General features: G+C 52.2%; 1 protein-coding gene across 9 annotated transcripts in view; it reads left to right on the forward strand.

Annotated features, from left to right (window-relative positions):
* SH3PXD2A (SH3 and PX domains 2A) overlaps nt 1–20,624 on the forward strand; it is a 262,938-nt gene that overhangs the window by 232,097 nt on the left and 10,217 nt on the right. For 6 of the 9 annotated variants that reach the window (XM_060171382.1, XM_060171384.1, XM_060171383.1 and 3 more), the window contains 5 exons: nt 4,232–4,345; nt 8,497–8,580; nt 13,197–13,314; nt 17,921–18,258; nt 20,355–20,404. In XM_060171382.1, coding sequence (XP_060027365.1) covers nt 4,232–4,345; nt 8,497–8,580; nt 13,197–13,314; nt 17,921–18,258; nt 20,355–20,404 — 704 coding nt within the window. The remainder of the gene's footprint in view (nt 1–4,231; nt 4,346–8,496; nt 8,581–13,196; nt 13,315–17,920; nt 18,259–20,354; nt 20,405–20,624) is intronic. The other 3 variants (XM_060171386.1, XM_007530497.3, XM_060171389.1) reach the window with 1 other exon arrangement.

The following is a 20,624-nucleotide window of genomic DNA, read 5'->3' on the forward strand; positions in this document are numbered from 1 at the left end:
GAGATGAAGCAGACATGGTGCTTTGTTTGTTCTCAGAGTTCACAGGTGAATTTGAATTGTGGGCAACTCTGGACATTAGGGGTTTAGAGATAAGTCAGGAAGGGCTTCCTGAAGGAGGCATGACAGAGAGAGCAGGAACTATGTGAACCAAGGAACAAGAACCAGACTGAAGGTGACCCTGAGACCTGTTTGGCAAGGAAGAGAGCTCTAGGGACATGTCCCCTCTGGTCTCATTTCCCAACATGCCTTGCTGCCTTAAATTGTGTCAGTTTGAAGAAAGAGCCAGCAAGCTGTATTGTAGAAGAGGGCACCTTTCATGTCTCTGGTGCCTGAAGGCAACCCCTAAAACCCTACAGCTTAGTGTAAATGCACAAGCGCAGGCATGTGCACAGGTGCTGTCTCGCCAGCCCTGGGATGCCGATGGCTGGTTTCAGAGAATGCCAGGCAGCTACCTCCACGATGACACCAGCTCATTTTGAGAGCTCCTGCTGTCTGAAAGCACGCCACTGGACTAGGAAGATGCCATAATTATTATGCAAGCAGACTCTCATGCCTGAGACTCTGAGGTCTCAGGTTCAGACCCCCACATCATCATAAGTTAGAGCTAAGCAGTGCTCTGGTTAAAAAATAATAATTGGGGAGTCGGGTGGTAGCACTGCAGGTTAAGCTCATATGCCACAAAGCGCAAGGACCAGCATAAGGATCCTGGTTGGAGCCCCTGGCTCCCCTCCTACAGGGGAGTCACTTCACAGGCGGTGAAGCAGGTCTGCAGGTGTCTATCTTTCTCTCCCCCTCTGTCTTCCCCTCCTCTCTTCGTTTCTCTCTGTCCTATCCAACAACAATGACATTAATAACTATAACAATAAAACAAGGGTAACAAAAGGGAATAAATAAATAAATATTAAAAATAATAATAATAAAAATAATGATAGGGGCAAGGCAGTGGTGCACCTGGTTAAGTGCTCACATTTCAGTGCACAAGGTCCCAGATTCAAGCCCCTGGTCCCAACCTACAGGGGAAAGCTTCACAGGTGGTAAGGCAGGGCTGCAGGTGTCTCTCTGTCTCTCTCCCTTTCTATCTCCCCCTCCACTCTCAATTTCTCTGTCTCTATTGAATAATAAACAAATAAAATAATAATAAACAAAGATACGTTACTTAAGTCTCACCTAGCTGCCTCAGCCTTGGGAGGCAAAGTTGAACTACTTAGCCCCACATCACAGAGGGCAGGCCAGAATGCAGAGTTTTAGTCCCAGGCCCAGGAGACCCCTCACCCGTATCCACAGACACTCAGGCACAGCAACCAGCAGGGCCAAGGAACAGGCACCAGACTCCAGGAACACGTACAACCAAGGAGTCTGCACTAGTGGTGCCCTGATGCTCACAACAAGCCATGCCACTCAGCAGTTTCTGTGGCAGTTAAGACAGTGGGGAGCTGGACCCACTGTCTGGGTTTGAAGTCCAGCTCCACTTCCTTGGTGTGATCGTCTCTGCCTCAGTGTCCTTATCTGCAAAGTGGGGGCAGTGGTGAGAGTAGCACTTGTACCACAAAATGCTTGAAGATTACAGTCACATATGGAAGGATAGCTATGTGTCGAGTGCACATATGTGCTTGCACGTGCTCAGACACACTGACATACTCAGAACCACATAGCCTTGTCCACACCTTCCAAGCACATACCCACACACATTGAGTCTGCAGAGAAAGGGGGTGGTCTGCATACTGGGGTGAGCCTGGGTGCCCCATGATACTCGATGATTGACACCTGAGTCCTTTTAGCCAATCGCACAGTGATTCCAGGCTTCCAACTCTGCTTGCCTTTCTGTGGAGGGATTGTGACTTTGGTCAGGAGCCTTGGTTACAGCAGTTGATGTCTGAGCTGCTGGCACCAGCGAAAGGCTGTCAGCAGCCGTGGGTGGCATGCTGGGTGACGTGCCAAGTCTCCCAGGAGGTCTGCTCACGTCTGCCCTTGCCCACCTGGGTGGTGTTTGGGGCCCTCCACCTTTGTTCTGCATAGGTGCTTATTGTACGCCAGGGCCTTGTGCAAGAGACCTTGAGACCAAAAGCCACACAGCCCTGCTCTGCCCATTGCAGTTCTCAGGCAAGGCTGGCAGGGACCTCCAAGCCATAAGGTGATGTGGGCCTCAGCTCCAACTTTGGGTTTATCAGGAAAATGGGGTCCTCATTGCTGCTCTAGAGTGGAGAGAGCATGACCTGGCTTCCCATCCACAACCCCAAGAAGCTTCTGGAACAGTGGAGATTCTGAGAGTGCTCAGGGATAGTCACAGGACACCCAGGTGGTTTGAGCATCCTGCCAACCTGCCCAATGGGCACCTCAGCCCAGCTCTGGCAAAGCACAAGGCATATCCTGACCCACGAGTTTCTCAGTGTCAACAAGTCCAGATCTATCCCGAACCCCTGGCTCCTGGGGGGAGCAGGGAGCAGAGTAGACATGAAAGGGTTCCTAAAGAAGGAAGTAAAGGAGAGGGGAGACCTGAATCCTGGGATCATGATGCTCTTAAAGCCAAAGGTCCATGCCTGGGGAGGGGAGGAGGATGGATCAAGAGGCCGGCAGGCTGTGGACTCACTTCTGGCTCATAACATTGACCTACATTGGGGGGTGGAGGAGGGGTTGGGCCAGCCCTTCTCTGGAGGAGGAGTCCTAGGACCCAGCCATAGTCCTGGCCTCCAGGGTCCTGACCCCTAGCCTAGGGTGCGCTCCCTCTCTCTCTCTCTCTCTCTCTCTCTCTCTCTCTCTCTCTTTCTCTCTTTCCTCTTTTCTTCCTTTCTTAAGAGTTAGAAGATTTAGAGCAGCTAACTATAAGTTCACAGCAAAACACGCTGCCCCCACAAGTGCATTCTCTCCCATTGCCAACCTCAGTGTGGTCCACTGAGCTTCCAGCAACACCTGCTAGCCAGCCAGAGTCCCTCGTTTATTTTAGGGTTCACTCTCCTATGAGTTCTGTAAGTTTAGGTAAATGTTTGACAGCATAATCACCTGCATCGCCACCATCATGGGATCACACCAGTGTGTATCCTTCATCCTGGGATCACACAGGTGTACAGTGGTGTGTATCCTTCATCCTGGGATCACACAGGTGTATAATGATGGTCTATATTCCCACAGTCTGATCTCCCCACGGCAAAACCTTCAGGTCTCTTAATGAGTACACTGCAGATTTGGAAATGGTGGGTCCTGTCATAAGCAGAAAAGACCAAGTTATTTGGGGGTCATATGGGACCAGAATAGGATGGGGACAAAGTCGGGGTTCTGTGTGGAGCATGCCTTCTGGGGAGGCACTGAAGGCTGAGTTGCAGGACCTGACTGCTCAGGGTCCTTTCCTCAGTCCACATGTGTCTGAATGTTGCGCTAGTGAGCCAACAGTAAGGGAAAGGAAATGAAGGGGGCTTTGCGTGTCTGAATAATGGCTGAACGAATGCAGGAAGACATCGAATTAACGAGCCTTTTTCCTTTGGTCGTGACTGTCAAGGGTCATTCGAGGTGGCAGTGTCCACTTAGTGTGATTGACAGGTCAGCCCCTTGATAGTAGCTGTGCATAGCACTGGTGAAAATGCCAGTGACCTTTGAACGGGTGAGGGCAGGTGACTGCTAGAATGTACCTGTGAAGCATCTGTGCCTGGGGACCTTTGAGAACAGAGAAAGTGGCCAGACCAGTGGCCCAGTGGATTTGAAAGTACCTAAGTGGCCTCTGTGCTTGGTGGAACTCCCTGGACCTTTCTTGCCAGGTGATGTTCAAATTGGCCATATCATTGCTTTGTTTTCTTGTGTGTGGTTATAGAGCTGGGACCTTGCACATGCAGTTTCACCACTCCCAGGCCATCTTTTTCATCCAGATAGGAAGAAATATACCACAGCACTGGAGTTTCCCCTAGTGCTGACACATTCCCATGTGGTGCCAGGGCTTGAACCTGTGTTGTGGTCACATAGCAGGTCACGAGTCCTACCTGGTGAGCTATCCCCTTGACCCCAATTTCTTTTTCTGGTTTTGTTCACCAAATGTTTATGGATCAAGGACTGTGAAGCCCTCTCCTCGTTGTTGATCTCTTCTTCCCTGTGGACACAAACAGACTCCTTGAGGCTGGGTATGGGCCAGATTCCCAGGCCATCCAGCTGCCTGGCTCTGTGCTCTCCCCCCACCTGGCTCCTTCTCTGCACCTCACTTCTGCCTTCCTGCTAGGCTCTCATGCCTCTTCCCCCCTCCCCCTTGCAGGCTGGTGGTTTGTGAGCACTTCTGAGGAGCAGGGCTGGGTCCCTGCCACCTACCTGGAGGCCCAGAATGGCACTCGAGATGACTCGGACATCAACACCTCCAAGAGTGGGGAAGGTAAGGGCCGGTGGGGCCGAGAGGGCCAGGGAGAGATAAAGCAGGGGAGGGGGTGGCTTCCTCTGGGGTCTCCAGGCACTGGTGTGCCCTCACCCCTTACCCCAGGAGTGAATCCAGTTCTTTCTGGATGTAGTTCCCCCACTCTTCTTAAGCTATTGGAACCCCAGAAGTGAATAGACCATATTCCAGCCCCCTGGGGACCCATTCCACTGAGGTCAATGCACAGCTTCACATCCAGGACCTGCCATGCTGCCCCCCACCCATGTGGGACGAAACCTAGAAGATTCCGTAGGGGGGTGGGCCTCAGGCTTTGGCAACTTTGGGACTGAGTTGGGAAGAACAGTCCTAGGACTGCCCCTCCAAAGCTCTCTCTCCCCCCAACAAACTCAGGTTGGCTCACCTGAGAAGATGCCTGCTTTCCATGTGCACAACCCAGGTTTAAGTCCGACCCCACTGTACTGAAGGAAGCTTCTGTGCTGTGATCTGTCTGTCAGCTTATCTCTTTATCTGTGTCTCTGAAAAAAAAATTTGACCTGGATCAATGAAGGCCTGACATTACAAATATATATATATATATATATGGTAGAAGAAGATAGCATAGTGGTTATGCAAAGAGACTCTATGCCTGAGGGTCCAAAGTTGGAGGTTCAGTCCCATGCACCACCATAAGCTAGAGCTGAGCAGTACTTTGGTAAAAAAAAATAATAATAATATATATATATATATATATATAGAGAGAGAGAGAGAGAGAGACTCTTCTTTGCCTCTGTTCCCCCCACTTTGTGTGAGAGGGATACCTCAGGTCCATGTGGTCTGCTCAGAGGCCTCTGCTCAGGTGGGTGTTAGCCAGGGCTCAAGCATGGAAGGCAGATCTGACTTAGTCCTCAGTGTCTCAGGAGCAAAAGGATGCCCCTGCACCCCACCCCATCAGTCTCTCTCATCAGCTCTATTCTGGATCCTTCTCCTTTTATTTCCAAGAGCCTGGATCCACACTCCCCCCTCCTCCAACACTGGCCTGGAGGGTTCTTATGCCAGCTCCAATGTCCCCCAGCAGGAGGACTTGTCCAGGGGTCTGGCTCCCCCCCACCCACCCACCCCACCCCGTTCCTCACTGCCTGCTCCCCATGAGTTCCAAACCTCCCGGGTCCTGGCAGCAGGAACATTTTCCCAACCATCAGTAGGCACAGTCCAAACAGGCACGCCTGAGTGAAGGAGGCTGCCACCCAGGGCTCAGGCCACCTCTGGGCCTGCCACGCCCCCTCCTACATTACCCAGGCCAGAATAAGCAGAACCCCTGCCAACTCCTTATTCATCCTCCCCCTAAATGTCGGATTCCCAGCAGGCGGTTGAAGCCACACCCTTCCTCCACCAAAGCTCCCCTCCTGTCCCTTAACCAGTGCTGCAGCCTCTGCCATGTGCATCTGCAGTGTGACAGGGTTCCAGCACAGGCCATGTGGGGAAGGACGTGGAATTCAGTGCAGATGCTCTGTCCTCCCTGGCTCCTGCCAGGCCCTGGAGCTGAGCCTACACTCCAGCTTCTGCTGCACCTCTACAACAGTGCCCATGACAGCTTGGCCCCAGAGTCAGTCTGCAAAACACCAGGCTTCCCCTCCTACCTGTGTCCACATTTGGGAGGGTCTCTGAGAGCACACTGAGGTCTCTCCAGCTCCCCCACAATCATCTCATCCCTGAAAGTTTGAATCCTGCCTCCTTTGTCTATGGCTTCACCATGCCTCGTACCTCCCCGGATGTGCTTGCTTCCCAGGAAGTGGGCCTCAGATGCAGCTCTGGGGAAGGGGAGTGTGGGCCAGGAGCCCCCCAATACCCCCCCCCAGGAAAAAACTGTCTCCAAAGAAGTCAGCGCAGGAAGAGATTTTAGGTAAATGGTAGAGGACCTGGTGGAGGACCAGGACACTGAATGAGCAGGAATCCAGGGCAAGAAAGGGCCCAAGAGGCATAGCAGATGCCAGCCTGCTTGGAAGAAACGGGGGATGCTTTGCACAAAATAAGCAATAGGGTTAATAATGGTACCCGCTACAGAATGTGTGTGTGTGTGTGTGTGTGTGTGTGTGTGTGTGTGTGTGTGTGTGTGTGTGCATACACATACACATGTGTGACCTTCCTTAAAATAGGTTCCTCTGTATTCTTTCAGTAGGACCTGTCAGTCCCCAACAGCATTTGGGCAGCTATCAATTCTGCCAGTACATCCTGGGCATCTATGCCCAATTTTCTAGAAGGACTCAGTACCCCCCAAGCCCCAGGCTTCAGCAGCTGTGGTGCCTCCACCAGTTCTTCACCTGCAGCTGTGTGGCCAGATAAGCACACCCAGGTGCTCCTTCCCCAGCCATCTCTGTCCCTCTCCACTGCCCTCCTCCCATAGGTCCCAAGCCCTGTGGAAAGACAGTGGAAGCCTTTGCTTTATCCATGTTTCTCTAATGGCCCAGACTTTGGTACTTGGAAAAGAGGAAACTGTTGGTCATCTGGGTTTGTTGCCACTAGCAGACATTCTGGTATATGTGTGTGTTTCTTGGGAAGCCAGAAGTATTGGGGATAGGAGGACTGGATGGAGCTGAGACCTGTACCACCAAGGACAATAAGAGAGAGAATAAGACAGACATAAGCAAGCTGCTTTAAGAGGCTGGGTTTCCCTATCACAAAGCCCCCAGGCCAGTGTGTAGCAAATCCAGGACCAGAACTAGAACCTGGGTGCCTGTCTGTGCCCCTGTGTCCACAGCCACTGGAATGACCTGCCTTCCTCCCTGGTGGGTTTACAGGGGCACAGAACCCCCTGAAACTTCCTTGTCAGCAAGTTCAGGGTCAAGGGGAAGAGAGCGTCCCAGGCCCAGTATCCAGGCCCTGAGCAGGCTTGCCTGGCCCAAATGCTGCCCATCACCAGGTATGTGATCCAAAGGTTCCCTTAACACCCCTGGGCTGCTGATTTCTCATCTCTACTTATTTATTTATTTATTTATTTTTAATTAACTAATTATTATTGGGTAGAGACAAAGAGAAATTGAGAGAGGAAGGGAACTAGAAAGGGAAAGAGACAGACACCTGCAGCATCGCTTCACCACTCATGAAGCTCTCCCCCTATAGGTGGGGACCAGGAGCTTGAACCTGGGTCCTTGCGCACTGTAATGTGTGGGCTTAACCATATGTATTACGACGTGGCCCCTTGATTTCTCATCTGTAATGTGAGAAGTCACTCTTGTGACACTGCAGTGAGGAAATCCACAGAAACGGTTTAAACTGGGCAGGTGTCCTGGTGCTGTCCATCATCAACTGAAGCTCTTCTGTCTTCGGGCTTCCTAAAGGATGTCCTATCAGAGTTGTTCCCAGTGTGGCCTCCCTGGGACCTGGCTTATGCCCCAAAGTGCCCACCCAGTCCCTTGTCTCATTTCTGTCTGGGGCAGGCAGTGCCAGTCCCAATGACAGACAAGGCTTAAAACAGGATGACGATCTAGCCAGGTGACATGGTAACAGGAATGTGGCATACGTGCCTGGACTGAGTGTCCCCTGCCCAGCCTCCTGTCTAGGCTTCACTGCAGTTGGGCTAAGCAGGCAGCTTGGCTCTAATTACTGGTCATCTTGGCTATCTCTGCAGTGCCAGGAGATGGGGGTAGGGGAGTGGCACCCTGAGGCCTGGTTTGATGGTTCTCCCACTTGGGTGCCCTGTGGGAAGACCCACACAGGATGTCACCCCAAAGGGTGGTCAGAATGAAAGGGGTTTGGAGCCATAGGGAGAGGGGAGGGGAGGCAGGTCGTCTGTTCCTAGAAGCCCCCTGGTTGGTGTGCAGAGGAGAACCAAGGCCCGGGAGACCCAGCTCTGCTGGGCAGGGGTCTCTTAGGGCTACCACAGATGGTTGCCTTCACCCAGGCTGCAACTCAGGACCCCTTCTACTCTTAGGCTCGGCAAAGTCACCCTTGAGTTTGGCTTGGGTTCAGTTTCTCCCCATGTTACAAGGATGTCACCCACCAGGCCTGGCCTCAGGTGGGCATGGGCTGCCAGGATAGGCAGGCGCTGGTGACCTGAGCACGTGCCCCTTCCCTCCTTCCATCCCCGCCTCCTGCCCCATACCATCTCATCCTCATCTCCATTCTCTTCACCGGTTCCTGTCGGCCGTGTGTCCCATCGTCATCTCCCACACCAGTGTCCAAGAGACGCAAGGCCCATCTGCGGCGCCTGGATCGCCGGTGGACCCTGGGCGGGATGGTCAACAGGCAGCACAGCCGAGGTGACGGCCAGGGCAGCTTCTCACCGCACTCTGCCTCTCTCACTGATACCTCTCAGCCTCTGCTCCTCCTCTGTCCCTCCTTCCTCTCCTCTTGCCTCCTGCAGCTGGGGGGCTGGGGAGGGGGCACAGGGGCTGCTGGGGCTCTGGGATGTATGCCACTGGGGCAGCTCTGGCTTCTGCCAGCTTCCTGGGGGAAGGGGTCTGGGAACTTAGACATGGTTGTGGGTGTAACTAGAATCTAAGGAAGACCGTGTTTGTCCCAGAAGCTACAGATGAAAGAAGCATGAACGGGGCTGAACCTCCCTCCCTGGCCTCCTTCCCCTGAGAAAGGTTCCCTGGCTAGAGCTGCTCAGGCAGTTACTCCAGAGTAGAGTAGGAGGAAGGATCAGCCACAGCGCTCCTGCAGGCAGCTCCAGGGATGCTAGAAAGGGCACAACAGCCCAGCCCCAGCAAGCTCCAACACAGAGTGGGTCCAGTCAGGGGCTTTCACATCTGTGGCACCTGTAGTCAGTACTTTTGAGGGGTAAAGGGGAGGTTCCAGGGACCCTGCTGGCCTGCCAGAGTCTGATGAGGAACCAAGACATTTGCCCATTCAGCGCTAACACAAAGCCTTTCCAGCATCCAGAACTTGGGAGGTGAGGACCTCTAAGCCCCTGAACACTTTTGGATCCCCAGCCTCAGCAAAGATGGCCCAACTGGAGAGAGGCCTCTCTGGAGCCTCAGGGATACTCTGTGACTCAGCCTCCTCTCCACCTCCCGCAAGTATATCCCTGAGCCACTGTGAAACCATGGTTTAGTTTCTGAGCAGCAGGAAGCCTGAACTCTAGGGCGACCACCACCTGGGACTGGCTCAGACTCAGCACTGCTGGGGGAGCCCAACTTACCCTGAGCCTGGGCCAGACCCCAGGAAGCAGGACAGAAAGTGACTTCTCAGACAGCACAGCAAGAATCAGCCCCAGCAGGGAAGCAAAGACATCCTATAGCTAAGGGGGCCATATTGGGACCCCACCCAGAGCTTTGGTGGCTGAGCAGAGTGGGGCTCTGGCCTGGGAAACGAGCAGGGAGTCAAGGCTGGCTGTCCCCCCACCCACTCCAGCATCTGCTCTGAGCACCGTTGCACATTGAACCCCAAACTCAACTGTCTCCACAGCCATACAGTGAGGCACTACTTCGGCCATGTGCACACACCACTCAGGAACACACACACATAGTCCCACAAGTGCCACCAGACTGGGCAGTCACACAGTCACACCTGAGTTAGTCACACAACTCAGCCCACAGTTCGTGTGGCTTCATGTAGTGTTGTGTGCATAAACCCTTGCACACGTGCACACGCTGGGGTGGGGGTGGCTCCTTAGTTCCCTGCAGACACAAATGCCAATGAAAGGCATGAACTCTGAGGCCACCGTACATGTGCAAATGCAGACCCACAACTCCTCTCTCTTAAGCAGACAATGCAGACAACATGACTTCCTGGTCTTGGTCCTGTGAGTTAAGTCAGGCAGCCAAGAGAAAGCTTGCAGAAAACTGGCTGGTAAAAGGTTCACTGCATGCTGCGGAGCTGACGGGAAGGAAGCGGGCCATGGGTCATGTGTAACTAGACCAGAGAAAAGCATTGCTTCCCCAGATCCCCCACTCCCCACTGCCTCAGCCAGGCAGGTCTTGGGATCAAAAGGCCCTCACAGTGGGGTGAGCAAGCTGGCGGGGGGGGGGGGGGGGGGCATGGGGAAGGAAGCCGGGGATACTGCTGACGGAGGGGAAAGTATTTGGAAAGAGGAGGCGTCTGTGGTTTGGAAACTGCAGGACGCTCCAGCCCCTGCCTCCAAACCAGACTAGGCCTGTCCACCTCCCCCAGACACCCACCACCCACTCAGTGAGTGGCCCAGCCAGCCCTTCCTACAGTAGGGTTGCCGCTACCCTTTGATGGAACCTCAAAAGCCTCCCCAGAACACTCATCCCACTCCCTTGATTCTCCAGAGACCCCCAATCAGCCTTAGTGACCCTACCCCCTCTGACACCATTGCCATCATTCTAGACAGGTGGGGTTCATGGCCCATGTCCAGTAGGGAAGTTATCTGCGCCTCTGTGAGCCAACTGTGGCAGAAAACATGGTTGCCTTGGAAGAACGAGCCTTCCTGCCTGCCTAGGCCACTAGCACCAGAGGCTCTGAATTCTCGTCACCTGGATGCTGCAGAATCACAGGGCAAGACAAGCCACCAAGCACATAAGCTTTGGGACATCTGCATTCATATCAGCCTTGGGACCGCCAGGAACAAGCACCTCTGCAGAAACAGCCTGTCTTCACTGGGTGAAGCTGCAGTACTGCGCACTCAAGAAGGGCAGGGGCTGTGAGGGGGCTTACATGACCTGGGGGCTCTGGAGGCTAATTCCTGGGCCAGGCGACACATGATGGTTCAATCCTGGTCTCAGCTGTGGGGCACGGCAGGGCAGGACTCCTCTGATCATCCCAAGAGAAGATCTGTAATTTTTCCCTGCAAAAGCAGCTCAACCCAGGAAAACTTGAATGATGGCTTCCTGCAAGAACCACAAGCTTTTAAAAATAGCCCAGCTGAAGAAAGGCAAGATGTGGAGCCAGGACCTGCCTCACCCTAACCTCAGAGCTCCAGACCCCCAGGGCCTGGCGCTGCCTCCTCTGGCCACTGCCCGGGCCAGGATTCGCTGCCATGGAGTGGGACCAAGGACAGGCTGGACCAGAGAACACAGAACTTCTCAGAGGCCCAGGCAGAATCCTGCTGGATGAGATTCCCAGGCCGTCTTGGCTACTCTCAGCAGCATGGCTGGATCTGAACACTTCCAGGATCAAGTCAATTCATAGAAGGTCTCACGCAGGAGAGGGGCAGGCTGGAGGCTTTGGATGCTCCCAAGATGGGTTGTCCCTCACCTTTTGCCTTGAGTGGCCTTTCAGATTTACTGCCTCCACTCTCATCCAGGCAGGGAAGCAGACAGGACCCAGTAATCCAGGGAAGAAGAAACAGTTGGCCCTCCTGCTGCAGGGGATCTCCCCAATCAGTGCCCAAAGCTCCTTCAGGGCCCGGCTGAGGAGTCTGGGGCTACGAGTCACATCGGGCTGGAGTCCAGGCATCTGGGAGGCCCGTGGATTCTGCCTGCAAACCCTGAGTTCACAAAAGACTTCCTGCTGGGCCCCACATTTCTCTCTCGATATATTTGACACCATCCCTTTGGAGCTTCTGCTGTGCTGAGACCCAGTGTGCACTATCTCACCACCAGGAACCACCAGGCCAGAGGAGAGCCCCAAAGGGCAGGAGTGGGTGGTCAGTTCTTCTGTGAGGGTGGGAAAGGGCTTCCTTTCTGGACCCAAATGGTCCTCTGGGTACACTCCCCACCCAGGAGGGAGGGTAACTGTCTCCCTCTGGGTCCAGTGGTCAGACTTCCTGGGTGTGGGCAGAGGCCTCTGCCAGGAGATAAGGCACCAAGGGAGCCATGGTGTCCCCACTTTGCCAGCCTCCAGGATCCCCTGACATGCCACATGTCAGGAGGGGACCTGAGCAATGCTGATGCCAGAGCTGGCAACACTCCAGAGAGACAGACAGCCCTGAACACTATCCCCAAGATGGCACCCGGACACACAGACCACTCAAGGCTCCCTAAGTTCCCACGCAGTGCTGCACTCAGCACCACCATAGTCATCTCACTCTTCAGACCCTTATCTTGACATGCACAGCCGCTCCCACTGGCCGTGTGTCCCCCAGAATCCTCTAGGGAGGTCACCCCATGAGGGGGTCGGGGAGGCTTCACTGCAGATGTGCCTCAAGCCTGCAAAAGTTGAAGTAGGAGGATATGGAGGATTTTTAAAAAAATATTTATTAGTGACTTACTATTGATTTACAAAGCCATAAGATAATGGGTATAATTCCACACCTTTCCCACCACCAGAGTTCTGTGTCCCCATTCCCTCCATTGGAAACTGCAGTGGTTCTCCCAAGGTCACAGATAAGAGTTGACTATAATTTGTGAAGGATATTCTTTAAAGATTTTATGTTTTGCTAGTGTGCGTGAAAAGAGTTTCACATGAGGCAGGGAAAAACAGAAGCTGAGAGTCACCCCAGTAAATGCAGTGCTGGAGCTCGAACCAGGAACCTCAGGCATGCAAATCTAGAACTCTGCCAGTTAGGCCTTTTCCCCAGCCACTGAACAAGCATTCAAACAAAATACTGAGGAGAAAGTCTGGGACAGAGATAGGAGTGTAGTATATTCACCAAGGAGAAGGCATGCCAGATGGCCTCCAGTACACTCAAGGATAGTTTCGGACTCCCTGGCTCAGACCCTGTGAGAAGCAGGTTCCCCCTAACCCTGCCCTCAGTCCAAGGAACATCCAGGGCCCTGAATGTTCCAGACCCAGGCAGCCTGCCCCTGTGTGAGGCTGGGAGAGCCAAGCTTTCTGCCCAGGCCTTTGGCACACAATATGCCACAGTGAGGCCTGGTCCTTTCTCATTTCCATGTAAGAGCCAGGGGCTAACCCAGTGCACCTTGGCAGGCAGGTGGGCCAGGCAGGGAGGACCACACAGGCAGGAGGACCTAGGCCCATGCCCCCAACCTCAAATAACCACTTTCTCACTTCTCCTACCACCCCCTAGAGGAGAAATATGTCACCGTGCAGCCTTACACCAGCCAAAGCAAGGACGAGATCAGTTTCGAGAAGGGCGTCACCGTGGAGGTGATCAGGAAGAATCTGGAGGGCTGGTGGTACATCAGGTAGGACCCCCCCCCCAGCAGAGGTGGGGATGCCCCCCTGGTACTCCTGGCCCTGAGCCACAGCAAGAGGGGCAGCAGCTGTGTGCCTACTGTCCAGGCTTAGCTGATCCAGGTCATGTCACCAGAGAGCAAGCTCATCTTGCAGATTCTCTCCTGGGACATGGAAGGCAGAGCCTGACCACAGCCAGTGGGCACAGGGGTGCAGTCCCTCCCTTGTGTCCACCAAGAGGGCCCAGCACATCTGAGTCTGTTTTTCTGCATCCGGCCTTGGCTGCCTGGTATGTCGGCAGCTTGAGCACTGGTGGAGGACTGGTGTCCATGAGTCCCAGCAGGCGGCCCCAGATGCAGACTCCCCTTCCCTGGCTTGTGAGACTCTGCAGGGTTGGCCTGCATGGTTGCAAGAGACAGAGTAGGGGTGAGGCCTAAGCACAGGCCTAATTCAGGCACTCTTCCTTCTGCCCTGCCTCCTCCTGAGGCCTCAGCACATGCCCAGCTGAGAAACCTATTGGGGCCGTGGGTTGGAGAGTAGGCTCTATCTTGATGCTCCTGGAAACAAACCACCTCCTGTCGGCTTCATTTAACCTTGCCCCTGCTGAGTGGTGCCCTCCAGGGCCCTCTACCCTGGGGCTCTGAAGTGGCAAGGCAGGGGTGGAGGGGACTGGCTGACAGATGGTTTGGGGTCCCTCAGAACCAGTCTCAGCCATGAGAATAGCCTAGCTTCTTTGTTCTCTGCCTCTAACCCACTGATAGATTCTTCTGTGGATTCGGAGGACTACCTTCCACCTACATCCCCAGAAACCCCAGGGTCACTGTGGGTAGAATGTGTGCTCTTAGCCACCCACCCATCACATACTTGCTCTGACCACAGATGAAGGTCTTAAGACTGGTCCAGATGACAGGTAGGATGAAGGATGCTAGTCATGTGACAGCGAAGCTTACTGTGACCCTACAGGGTGAGCTTCCTTGCCCTTTGCATATCACTGAGGAGGACCGAGGTGCTCCCTTTTGTGCCATTAGGTGGGGCAGGACTGGGCTGGTGAAATAGCTCACTTGGATAGTGTGCTGCTTTGTCATGTGTGTGACCCTAGTTTAAGCCCAGCCCCCCTCTGTGTTGAAGGAAGCTTTGGTCCTGTGATCTCTTTCTTTCTCTCTCTCTCTCTCTCTCTCCCTCTCTTTTTTTTTTTTTTTTTTTTTTTTTACCTCCAGGGTTATCTCTGGGGCTCATGCCTACACTACGAATCCACTGCTCCCTGGAGGCCATTTTTTTCCCTTTTTTTTTTTTTTGTTGTTGTTGTTATTGTTCTTATTGCTGTTGTTTTTGTTGGATAGAACAGAGAGAAATCGAGAGAGGAAGGGAAGACAGAGAGGGAGAGAGAAAGATAGACACCTGCAGACCTGCTTCAACACTTGTGAAGTGACCCCCCTGCAGGTAGGGAGCCGGGAGCTCAAACAGGGATCTTTAGGCCGTTCCTTGCACTTCGTGCCATGTGTGCTGCCACCCATCCCTCCTCCCCTTTTACTCTCTTACCTCTTTCTCTCTCTGAGAAAACTGTGGTGCTGTGTGCAGCAGCCACAGAAAACTGTGGGCAGCAGCATTGGCCAGAACCACTGCCCTGTGACTGTCATGTTCTCTCAGTGATGGGAACTAGAACTAGCTCCCAAGTCTCACGAGCAAAAGGCTGCATGGGAAACCAGTGAATGTTTTGTCAGGCAGATAACCTAAACCACTTGCCTGGAGGTGATCTCCACAGCTGCTGGGTGTTTTCAGATTTTTAAAAGCTCTCCAAGTCAGCCCAGCCTGGTCGTGGGGTGGCAGAGCTTCAATTACAAAACCCCTCACTGAAAAGTCTCCTCCTTAAGAAGGCTGCCAGAGGCCCCTTAAGTATGTCATTTCCCAGCATTCCCAGCTCAGTGTTGATCCTCATTTCCTCTTTCTTCTCCCCCTCCCCACGCACACGCCTTCCCTCTTTCCTGCCCTCTTCTCTCTGGAGCCATTCCATGCTCCAGAGCTGGAAAGCAGATGTGAGCGGAGCTGGGCCCAGATTCACACAGCCACTCCAGGTTCCCTTGCACCTCTCTGCCTGAAGGAACACAGCGGAGGTTGAGAGGGTGGTGATCACTGGAAATCATTTCTCATTGGAAAGCGTCCACAGTGATCTGCAGGCCACCTCCATCTTTTCTCCGAGGTGCAAGACCAACACTTTGGATACTGCCAACAGCTGTCTGTGTGACCCTGTTACTTGCTTGGCTTTTCTGAGTGTTGGTTGTTGGCTTATCTGTCAGGTCAGCTGCCTTTACTGATTGCTCCCATTCACCCCTGAAGTGCTTCCTTCTGCACCTATTCAATTGGGAAACCAGGCTAGCACCTTACCCCCTAAACATCTGCTCACTGTCTTGCTTTCCACACCCCAGAAAAGGCCAGGCAGTGAGCTTGGGATGGCACATTCCTGCGACATGAACATCAGGAGCCACCTCGTACTGGATTTTTGTTGTTGTTGTTGTTTTGTTTTAATTGATTTAATAATGATTGACAACATTGTAAGATAAGAGGGGTACAGTGCCAGACAGTTCCCACCCCTAGAATTCTGTATCTCATCTCCTATATTGGAAGCTTCCCTATTCTTCATCCCTCTGGGAGCATGGGCCATTACGAATCATTACGGGGTACAGAAGGTGAAAGGTCTGGCTTCAGTAATTGCTTCTCCATTGGGCATGGGCGTTGGCAGGTCGATCCATACTCCCAGCCTGTTTCTATCTTTCCATAGTGGGGTAGGGCTTTGGAGAGGTGGGGGTGTAAAAGGTAAAGAAAGTGAGGCCCTTTGCTTTTTAGCAAAGCTCAGACAAATCAGTAGAAGCTCCTGTTGTCACATTTCTTTTTGCCCCGCCAATAAGCACTGAAGAACAAGGTCAAGGTAAGAGGCAGAGAACGAGGGACTGGCAGACATCTGGCCTCGAGCAGCCATTCCAAAGAGCCACATGTGTCCCAGAGAGCAGATGGGGACATTGCAGCCCAGAGTCAGTGATACTGGCCAGCAACTGTTGGACCAGGAAGGGAGCTCCCGGTGGATCTGGATAGATGCCTAACTCCATGGGGAGGAAAGAACACATTTGTTTGCAGAAGCCATCGAGTCACCTAAAATTTCACCAGCCCTTTCATTTGCCTTTTGCTGTTGTTTATGGGTTTGGGGTTTTGTTTTCCTTTAGCCATAATTTTATCTAGTCATGTGTTTTCAGTCTTTTCATTTATGGTTTTAGTGTTTGGAGTCCCATTTGGAAAGATCTCCTCAACCCTCAAGATTGGGCAAATGTTCTCAATTTTTTTTTTAAGATTTATTTATTTTTTTTAACACAAGAGAGCAAGTAGAGAGAGAGGTGAGTGGTGGGGGTGGGGAGAATACCAGAGTATTATTCTGGCACATGTAGTGCCAGGGATCAACTTGGGACTTCATGCTTGTTATTCCAAAGCTCTAACCACTGTACCACCCCCCAGGCTGTACCAGAGTTCCATCTAGAAAGATCTTCTCAACCTCATAGCTAGCTTTCTTTCTCTTTCTCCTGTCTCTCCTCCCCCCCCCCCCCCCCCCGCTCTCTTTCTTCTATACATGTGAGGCCAGGGCCTCCCTTTCTTACTGGATAACCAGACTTGTCACTGTACATTCCACCCTCCACTGATTTGCAGTGTTACTTTTAGTATAAGTCTGTGGACTTACTGTGTGAACTTGATCCATTTACTACCTTCTTCATACTCATCTTCCTGTTGGTCTCATTGTGTATAACCTGGGCTCGTTTAAGTTATATTTTTATTTGTTTCATATGAAATACAGAGTTTTATATGAGAAAGACAGAAAGAGGGAAGCCAGAGCGCCACTCTGGCACTTGGAGCATGAGGGGATCAAACAGAGCCTTAGGTATGCCAGTTCTGAGCTCTCCCAGATGCACTATTTCCCCAGCTGCCTAAATAGAATCTTTTTACAGATACTCTAGTACTACATTTTACAGAAGAGATAACTCGATGTTGGCTTACAGGACCTGCATGCCTAAAGCCCCAGGTTCAATCACCAGCATTGTCATATGTCAGAGCTGAACAGTGCTCTGGTCTCATAATCATAAATTCATTTGAAAAGTTGAGCTTCAGAGTAGGGACTTAAACAAGGTACCATAGACCAAAGTTCAATTCCCTAGCTCTCCCATGCTGCCTCTTCCCTATCTAACGACACCACTGTTTGCAGTGGGAAACTTCAGATAACATTCTCATACACTCCCCCTTCCTTACCTCTGGAATCAGCCTTATTGCATGGGAGGCCATTGCAAAGTCTACCTTTTGGACAAATCAAAACTTGAGGGCCCTTCTTATCTCAAGGTGCCACACTCACCTGCTGTTGAAGAGAACGTGTATGCACACCAGGAGGTTATCAGGCAGAGTGGAAGGAAGTCCAAGGTATCTTCCACATGCCTTGGTTCCAGTTCTCTCCAGCCTGGTGGGATTGGCAAGTGTCTTGCAGAATATAGTAGACAGGTTGGACAGGCCTGATGGAACCAGAGCTGTGAAGTAGGGAACCCCTCCCCCCAACTCCCTAACAATGCCGTGTTCCCTCCCTCCACACAGATACCTGGGCAAAGAGGGCTGGGCACCAGCATCCTACCTGAAGAAAGCCAAGGATGACCTGCCTGCCCGAAAGAAGAACCTGGCAGGGCCCGTGGAGATCATTGGAAACATCATGGAGATCAGCAACCTGCTGAACAAGAAGGCGTCAGGGGACAAGGAGGCTCCGCCAGCTGAGGGCGAGGGCCCTGAGGCCCCCATCACCAAGAAGGAGATCAGTCTGCCCATCCTCTGCAATGCCTCCAATGGCAGCGCCCTGGGAGTCCCCGAGAGGACTAGCTCCAAGCTGGCCCAGGGCTCCCCAGCTGTGGCCAGGATTGCCCCTCAGCGGGCCCAGATTAGTAAGTACATCGCTGTCCCCATCCCAGGTGCTTACTGCAGAGCTCTTTTTAGAGGTGCAGGGGGAGAGATGAGGAGGTGCATACAGGGTGCAAGATGGACTGGTCCCACCCCTCAGCCTCACTTAGTCAGCTAGTCTCATGCTAATCACAAGAATGAACAAGGCCCTTCCCCTCAGATCCTCCAGGAAGATAAATTGCATGAATATAGAAGCCACTGGCATCTGATCCTTCTCTGATAAGAGCCAAGGATGGTGTCTTAGAGGATAAGTCAGCTTCCCTCTGATGAAACGTGGGCCATGTATGTGACACTTGCCCCAAAGAGAACACCTTACTGAGCCTTCCTCATCCTTCCCCATCTCACCCTCTAGGTAATAGGAACCTAAAAGGCTCAGGAGAGGTGGAATTAGTCCTCTCCATGAACTTCTCTCTTTTCTAGTTTTCTTTAAAGATATATTTATGGGGCCAGATGGTGGCACACCAGGTTGAGTACACTTATTATAGTGCATAGAACCCAGTTCAAGCCCTGGTCCCCACCTGCAGTGGGCGGCTGGGGGGTTGGAGCTTCACGATCAGTGGAGCAGTGCTGTGGGTATCTCTTTCTCCCTATCTCCTCCTCTTCTCTCAATTTCCCTCTGTTCTTTTTTTCTTTTTTCTTTTTTGTATATATTTATTTATTCCCTTTTGTTGCCCTTGTTGTTTTATTGTTGTAGTTATTATTGTCGTCATTGTTAGATAGGACAGAGAGAAATGGAGAGAGGCGGGGAAGATATAAAGGGGAAGAGAAATATAGACGCCTGCAGACCTGCTTCACCGCCTGTGAAGCGACTCCCCTGCAGGTGGGGAGCTGGGGACTTGAACTGGGATCCTTACGCCAGTCCTTGCGCTTTGCGCCACACTCCCAATTTCTCTCTGTTCTCGAAAGAAAAAGAAAAGAAAAGAAAAGAAAAGAAAAGAAAAGGAAATAGCCACCAGCAGTGATGGATCCGTGTGCAGTCATCAAGTCCTGTTGATAACCCTGGTGGCAAATAAACAAATATATTTATTTATTAATGAGGGAGAGAGAAGCAGAGCATCGCACTGGAATACACAGTGCCAGAGACTGAACTCAGGCCCTCATGCTTGACAGCCCAACACTTTACCCACTGTGCACCTCCCAGACTGCTACACACACACACACACACACACACACACACACACACACACACACACACACACACACACACACACACACACACACACACACTCTCTCTTCTTAAACAGAAAGCCTGGTTGGTAGCCCTGCCTTTTCCAAATCCCATTACACCCTTGGCTCTCCACTGCCTCCAGCTGAGGATGACTGCTCTGTGAGGGAGCAGCTTGTGTTTGCATCTAGAGAAAGCTCTTCTTTTTGTTTCGTTCAGGACTTGGCTAAGTTAGATCACATATCTGAAACTTGGAGGGGGAGGATCAGCTGAAAAATATTTGGGGAGGGAGGCACTTCTTGCCTAGCATTGTGGCATTGCCTGAGGATTCAGTAATGAACCCTAAATCCACATCGTCTCTGCTTTTAACTCTAAAAACCTGATAAAGCTGTCCATCCGCTACCCTGAAAAACACCTTTGTGCCCATCTGTTTAGGAATAAGCATATCTTGGCCACGTGGTGGGTGGCACACCTGGTTGAGCACACATGTTACACTGTGCAAGGACCCAGGTTCAAGCCCCCAGTCCCCACCTGCAGGGGGAAAACTTTGTGAATATTAAAGCAATGTTGCAGGTGTCTCTCTGTCTCTCTCCCTGTCTCCCCCTTCTCAACTTCCGGCTATCTCTATCCAATAGAGATAAATAAAAAATTAAAAAAGAAATGAGCATATCATTCTAGTGGGGGGGGGGTCATGGATCCCCAGAAGCATAGTGGGAGTGGGTAAGGGCACTTAAAGCTTTCCCACTAGTGATGCTCAAGCACTGCCAGTGGTGACTGAGAGTGTGAGTCCTTTGTAACTGTGGGGTAGAAGCCCTGCTTCCAAGGTCAGAACGTGGCCTTGCCAAGGGAGGACAGTCACCAGCTCCACTGCTTATCCCCTGGCTGGGATCATTGATGACATCTTTCTTCCTCCAGGCTCCCCAAACCTGAGGACAAGGCCTCCACCTCGCAGAGAATCCAGCCTGGTGAGCATGTTACGTTTCTTCTCCCTTTCCCATGCTTCTCTGGGCATGGGCCTGCTTAATCACCTGTCTCTGCCCTGCCTGTTGGTCCAGGGGTTTTCCAAATCCCTGCTGGAATGTCCAGAATTGTGAGGCTAGGGACAGAGGGGAGGCTGCAAATTCCAGCCCTTCTGGGATCCTAGCTGGACAGTTTTATCACTGAAAATTCACTGCTCTCCAAAGC

Source organism: Erinaceus europaeus, chromosome 14 (assembly GCF_950295315.1).
Source record: "Erinaceus europaeus chromosome 14, mEriEur2.1, whole genome shotgun sequence".
NCBI classification, from domain to species: domain Eukaryota; kingdom Metazoa; phylum Chordata; class Mammalia; order Eulipotyphla; family Erinaceidae; genus Erinaceus; species Erinaceus europaeus.